The 7,021-nt window shown below is 41.8% G+C and overlaps 1 protein-coding gene across 1 annotated transcript; it reads right to left on the bottom strand.

Moving 5' to 3' along the window:
- Nucleotides 1-1,665: 1,665 nt before the first annotated feature.
- On the bottom strand, nucleotides 1,666-5,835 carry mchr2b (melanin concentrating hormone receptor 2b). Its single transcript, XM_026189585.2, has 2 exons — nucleotides 5,081-5,835; nucleotides 1,666-3,030 (listed from the first exon to the last, which is right to left on the bottom strand). Exons 1-2 carry the CDS (start codon nucleotides 5,482-5,484, stop codon nucleotides 2,391-2,393), a joined length of 1,044 nt encoding a protein of 347 aa, XP_026045370.1. The 5' UTR covers nucleotides 5,485-5,835; the 3' UTR covers nucleotides 1,666-2,390.
- Between the last annotated feature and the right edge of the window lie 1,186 nt (nucleotides 5,836-7,021).

Raw genomic sequence — 7,021 nt, 5'->3', positions numbered from 1 at the left:
AAGAAAGAGAAGACAAAAGAAAGAGAGGAGCAGGAAACCAGACTAACACGGAGTAATGAAGAGAAAAGAGAAAAATGTAACGACATCCTGCAGGGGTTCATAAACGCCTAGGGAGTGAAAAGAGGTGAGTGGAGATGTGCTAAGTGCATCGCATGAGGTCCTCCAGCAGTCTGAGCATATAACAGCATTACTAAGAAAGGATTTAGGGTCACCTGATCCAACCCAAACTATAAGTCTTATCAAAAAGGAAAGTTTTAAGTCTATTATTAAAAGCAGAGAGGGAGTCTATCTCCCAAATTCATACTGGGAGCTGGTTCCACAGATACAGGCTCTGCTTCCCGCTCTACTTTTATAAACTTTGGGAACCACAACAAAGCCTCAGTAAGTCTGAAAGCAAAATACTCTGTTGGGATAATATTATACTATAAGATCTTTAAGCTATGATGGGGCCTGATCAGTCAAGACTTTGCATGCAAACACAAGGATTTTAAAATCAATTCTAGGTTTAACAGGGAGCCAATGAAGAGAAAGAGGTCCCCGTTGGTGCTCTCACCGCAGCGTTTTGGATCAACTGGAGAATTTTTAGAAGAACCTGATAATAATGCATTGCATATCCTCCATTGGGTGGCTGTGCTGAGCTTTCGTGATAAAGTGACAAATCTGGACATGTAGAGGTAAATCTGCATGTCCAAACTCTATTGAAATAAGCTACATGTGGTAGTTCAGACATCTTTGATCTCTTCCAGGGCACATTCCCTTTGAAGGTAACTACGGTGGCCCTGACAGGTCAAATGCACAGTAATTTAAGAAAACACCAGCATGTAGAAAAATGCTGCAAAAACACACGAAACACAGCAGAAGTAAAAATATAACACAATGGAAATGGAAAAAAAATGTCACAAAACACAATAGAAGTGTTTTTGGGGAGTCATTAGTGCAGATATGACAGAAGCCAAAATATAAGAAGGACTCCACTGACACACGCTTTAAAAGAAGAAGAGGAGGATGCATCGGTATCGGTGACACAGATGCCTGTTTACTGTTCACTCCACGACTGTTCCTTCACGTTATCGTCTCCCCCAAAAACACTTGTGTCGTGTTTAGTGAGATTTTAAGCTGCTGCCGCCATGAAAAAAAATGGACAGAAACTGGGATATTCCCGTTTTTCTCTTGTGAGTTTGTATTGAAATGCAACAAGGAATCACTTGAGGGCCGTTGACAAAGATAATGTGAGCTTACTCATTGACAAAGGCTCCCTTTCACAATACAGGGCCTCGATATGAAGTCAGACTCTGAGAGCCACTTCAACACTTCGAGCTCGGTTTGTATTTTGAGTTTCCAAACGAATTTACATGTCGTTAAATTACCACAAACTAATTTTCCAACTTGTATGCATCCAGGGCCCAGTCGCCTAATTAAGCACAGCTGGTAATCCACAGCGCAGAGAGAAACACACTGAAACACACTGTGATTATTTACTGAGGAGCAAGTGTGCGAGGACTCAGGAATGACCTGTAATTAATGAATGTGCGTTCCTCTTTAAAAACTCACTAGGCTCCTTCACCTCAGTTGGCACACAATGAATAAACAACACTCAAAATTAAAAGAATTCATCTTAAAAACTTATGAAAGAAACCAGTGATGATCATCTACTGTGCAGTCATAGCTGTTTCCAAACTATACAGTGACAGTTTATTCCTCTGTGTTTATGCTGCGTCACAGATCTAACAGGAAGCGCTATACTTATAAAACGTTCCCACTTTTCATTGTGCATTTTAACGTTACACTGAAGGGAAATGAGTATGCGGTCTCTGTAATATCACTCTGAGCCCTTTATGAGAAAAAACAACAACTTCTTATCACAAAATTACATGTCAGAGGCACAATCTGAAGCACATATCAAATATACATTACATGGGAGGAGAGAAGAACACCAATATTAAATCAACTATCTCAACTCAATATACAGTATCAACACTGTTTCAGAATGCTCAGAATGAACATGCCACCATGTGTGTTAACATTATCTGTCAAACACATAATAAAGCTGACTCCTTCTATCACCCTCCCATAGAAAGAGTCCTGAACATCACATCATTTCACACACTCAGCATGTGAACGCTTATCCAGCAAGCTGCACTTCAGTGTTGCAACTGACCAGCAAGAGACTGGAAGTACAGTTTATGAAGGCTAATGGAAACACTGAGGCTAAAAGAGAAAAAAACAGTACTTCCACTTTCCTGTTTTTTTCAGCTGCGGTTGCTTTTGCTGCTCGTGCCATTACGTTAGGTGGTATGAGTTTATGGTGATTCCATCCATCCGAGCTCCTTTCTTCTGTGTTAAGCAGCAATATATTTACATGTACATATGTGTATATATAGAAAAAAAAGTTAGATGACCGTACAGCGGTAGTTGGGGTCGTTTGTCGTGCTGGAGCCATCTGTTTTGACCACCGTCACCTTGGAGGAGTGCTGGGAGCTGTGCAGCGCGTTCTTTCGGCACAGACGCTCACGGTAATTCTGGGCGAAGATGAGCAACATGAGCGGATTGATGCAGCTGTGAGAGTAGCTGAGGCAGATGCTGATGTTGTAGGCATAGACGAAAGCGACGGTTGGCTTGTTGTTGCTCAGGTTGATCACCTGGATGACGTGGTAGGGCGACCAGCAGATCAGGAACAGGGCGATGACCATGAGGACCATCTTAGTGGCTCTTTTAGCCCAAACAGACTGCTTACGCTTGACCCGACGTATGGAGCTGAACACGTGGTAGAGGGTGAGCGAGTAGAAGGTGCTGATGATGATGAGGGGGATGATGAAGCCCAGGATAGACTGGTAGAGAGTGTACCAGTACATATCTTCAGGCCCGTCCAGGTACATCATACACACCTCCAAATGCTGCCTGCTCACAACCTTGGCGTACATCATGACGGGGACGGAGAGGAGGAAGCTGCCCAGCCACACCAGAATATTGATGATGATGGTCCACTGCACGGTCCTCTTTTCTGAGGTGGGATGGACAATAGCTATGTACCTGTGAGGGAGAATGCACTGTGTAAAGAGTATGACCACTCTCTTGAACACAAATGGTAAAAGCAGCTTTGCCAGAGTGCATGCAAGTGCAGGATTTTGCTTGGATGGTCATTTTCATGCTGGATGAGCTCAGGCTACCCAATGAGATACAAGGTACTATGTCAGAGATACACAATCATTAAAGTGATGATTGCACTGATAAATCAGCATAATTTAATAAGAGTAATTTAGCAAGAGGATGTAAACACATTTCCATATGGATTGTGCTTCAGTTTGAAGAGCCAGAAAAATCATTTTGCCATTACATGCAATCATTGCCATTTAAGTAGAGCCAGGGACTGTCTGCATGTTTGCGCCTGACCTTTCTGTTGCGATTTAGCAGGCGTGGACACAAAAACACTCCTGTAATTTCCTCCATGACATGCTGCTAAATTGCCATTGCTCTCTTATCATTAATTTAGTATACTGATCATTCAGAGCCATTTGTGTCCTGAGCTCAGGTTGAATATGTTTGCTATATGCCCAAATACCCCCACTTCAGACTGTCAAAACACTAGATAGCCCTGCACTATATTATGTGCAAAAAAGGTGTCCCTAGATGATTTTTAGGTTTGCATAGAGGAAGAATACTACAGTTTACCTCTATGCAAAGAACCAACAGCCCTTCGGGTATTGTGTTTCAAATAAACAAACACTTGTACGTATCTAAAACCTATAAATCCAACAGCATTGGGGCATTAAAACATGAGTCACTCATCTGTAAATGTTTTTACAATTATTTAGGTCTTCTGTTAATTGGGAACACGATCATGTTGGTATCCACAAACCTCCCATGAAATGAAATTACACAGCAGCCCGAGATAAAGTGGCCTTTGTTGGGATAAACAGCAGCGAATTCAAAGAAAAGCACCGTAATGGCAGTTTGGACTTTACCTAATAAGAAATTAAGGGAAAAAAAAAAATGCAATTACAGTATGAGCAGATGTTGAGCAGATAATGTATGCTTTCTTTGAAAGGTAACATTGATATCAGAAATAAGGGGCAACTCAAATAAACTCAGATAATCAGATATCAAAAATGTGATTTGGAAACTCGGGAAAATCAGCTGCTTTTTGTTTTAGGTTTCCATGAGTTTCACTGCCATTTGACTCAAGACTACAGACTAAAATTATTTGCCTTGAAAGGGAAGAAGTTTTGATTTTTTTTAAAAGGATTGTTTGATCTTTTCCTCAGTGTTTGCTACAGTTAAGCCTTTGTCTTTGTTTTACCCGTTAAAGAAGTGATTTAAAATGATGAAGCTGAATTGATGTGATATAAAGCTCCGATGATTCACAACCTAAATGGCAAAGCAAATAAGAAACCTGTGAGGAATTCTTCCTGTGGAGGTGGTGCCGCTAAATCGGAGCACATTTATCCGGTCCAGTGACCCCCCTCGCAGAAATGTATTATGTGTATTATTCTGAAGATGTGTGCAATCATACCTCTGTCAAAGCCACCTGATCCAGATTATGTCTAAATGGAGATGTTTATCACTTCAGCTCTTTGGCGTGAGGGCTCATTTAATGTCCTGAATGTGTTCAGCTCACAGACCCGACACATTTATATAGGGAAGATTGTGTTTTCATGGGTTGTTACTCGCATGAAAAAACCCACTCAGTGGTACATTTTTAGAAGGAGTGCCTTTCAAAAGAAATGAAAGCTTCACTTGCACCCACTGAGGCTGGCTATGTATCAGGCTGAACAAATGAGCATGAGCATGGATTTCTGTTTTCAAACAGAAAACTCTGGAAATGAGATTTAAAAACACCTACTGTGGAATAAAATAAAGACAGTGAGTACAAAGTGGATACCAGACAACTACTTTTACTTATTTTCAGGTAATATTGGGTTGTTATTATCTTGATTTTTTGCACAGATAAATACAGATAAAATTTGTTGTTAGCATGCTTTGGAGGATATCTTTTGTTTTGTTTTTTCCTAAAAGATAAAATATTAAAATATCTTCATGGATTGGGAACAACTCTGTGAGATGTGTGGATTTCAACGCTTACCGATCAATGCACAACACAGTGACAATCCCCACTGTGGTGAACTGGTTGCTGACATCCACCACAACGACCGCTTTGCACATGAAGTTTCCGAAAACCCACTGCCTGTCTCTGACCAGCTGGTGAATGTTGAAGGGCATCACAAGCAAGAAGAGCATATCTGCTATTGCCAGGTTAAGCACGTAGATGTCTGATACCATTTTCTTCTTGCACGCTGCCACCGCGTAGATAACCAGCCCGTTGGCAACAACTCCAACTGAGCACAGGATGCCATAAATGGAAGGGAATATGTGCATGAAAGTGGTGATGTCGATCTGACTGTAAGGCGAGGGAGTTGAATTCTGACATGACTGATCAGCGAAGCTGTCTGTTTGGTTGTTTTTGCACAATATGCCAGTGTCATTCATCTTCAGCTCGTCCTCACAGTCACCTCGGCGTGGTCAGTAATTAAGTGGCGCACCGTGCGCTCCGGGATCCCCTCAAGCCCGAGCTTCAAACTTAGGGCGGCAAACTTTGGCTCTCTCTCCAAACGCGCGTATCCGCTTCTCTGCCCTGGCTTTCACTTACAAGGATTATATGATTTAGCACAAGAGGAGGGAAAAAAGCAGTGTCCAATCCAGGCTGACTCCACTAGCAAAGATATCGTTCCGAAGATGTTTATATGTGGGAGCAAATTAGGATCCAAATGTTTACTGTGCGCTTCTGCCGCGAGCTTCAACGGACACCAGTGTTCCCTCCTTGTAGAGGATCACGCTCCGCGTTGTGTAACGAGAGGAGCAAATCACAAATCGGCACTTTAACCTCATGACAAGAATTTTTTTTTTTTTTTTTTGGGGGGGGGGGAGTAAAAAAAACATTTAGTGAGACATTTTTGATCATAGGGGCGTTTCCAGGATTTTTTCCCATTTAAACGAGGCGACACACCCACAGTTTGTGCGCCTTTACGCTTCTACTTCTTTCTGGGTGTAGGTTAAGATTCAAGCTTCGTGGATCAAAGAGGACTTCCTGCTTAAACTTTAAGACGGCAAACTGAAAGAATCTCTCTTCAAGTTCTTTCAAATCGTTTAAGGCGTTAAAAAAAAGTTGGAAACAAATCTGAGGTTCAGACTGCAGACAGCTGTAGCGTGCCCCCCTTCCACACTTCTCTTGTTTCACTTAATTTTTTTACATAAAACAAAAGATCTGTCTCCCTTTGGGGGGTTTACCTAGATTTCCAGACGATCTTTAAACATTCTTCTCTTTTGCTTTCTCTAAATTATGATTAGCTTCAACTTCAGCAAATTAAGGCTGGCAATTAAGTTTTCCGGTGGTGAATAAGCCCTAAAGGCTCCTGTCTAACCCTGCTATCAAAGATGTGATTTTCTTTGGAGCTTTGTTCTGACATCGCTGGGAGCAGCTATAAAGGACAGGAGCTGATCCAGAATCTGAAGCAGCTCAACGTAGAGAGGGCTCTGCTGGGATCTCATCACCAGTGTGTGAATGTGTGTGTGAATGGGTGGATGACTGGATATGTAAAGCGCTTTGGGGTCCTTAGGGACTAGTAAAAGCGCTATATAAATACAGGCCATTTACCATTTACCATTTACAGGTCATCCGGCAGGAATATATATTGGAGGTTTCCCCGTGCCGGTTTCAGGGGCTGTTTGTTCATTCCCCGTAGTGCTTTCTTTCTGTTCCACCAACCATTCAAAGACGCATATAATATAATTATTTTTCACACAGTCCTCACATAAAATATACATTATACTTTTGCCAGTTCTCTCTTGTCCAAAACACACAGCCCACCTGCCTCAGCGAGCTCTTTAAACTCAGCTCTGAAATGAGTTTTGCATTTAATTATCTTGATCCTCCACACCAGCCCTCCTTCGTGCAGAGATAGACGGGTAATTGCTGTGATCTAGAGTACCTGTGCAGATTCTATCTACAAGTCAAAAACATGCAGAG

Source organism: Astatotilapia calliptera, chromosome 2, assembly GCF_964374335.1.
Source record: "Astatotilapia calliptera chromosome 2, fAstCal68.1, whole genome shotgun sequence".
NCBI lineage: Eukaryota > Metazoa > Chordata > Actinopteri > Cichliformes > Cichlidae > Astatotilapia > Astatotilapia calliptera.
The sequence above is the reverse complement of the archived record's forward strand: the minus strand, read 5'-3'. Positions and strand labels throughout refer to the sequence as shown.

What these genes read in the sequence shown, in the direction of transcription:
- mchr2b (XM_026189585.2), bottom strand. Translation starts at nt 5,484, where the DNA reads ATGAATGACACTGGCATATTGTGCAAAAACAACCAAACAGACAGCTTC. An exon ending in ACTGTGTTGTGCATTGATCG is followed by an intron (nt 3,031 to 5,080) that starts GTAAGCGTTGAA and finishes TCTCCCTCACAG; the next exon opens with GTACATAGCTATTGTCCATC.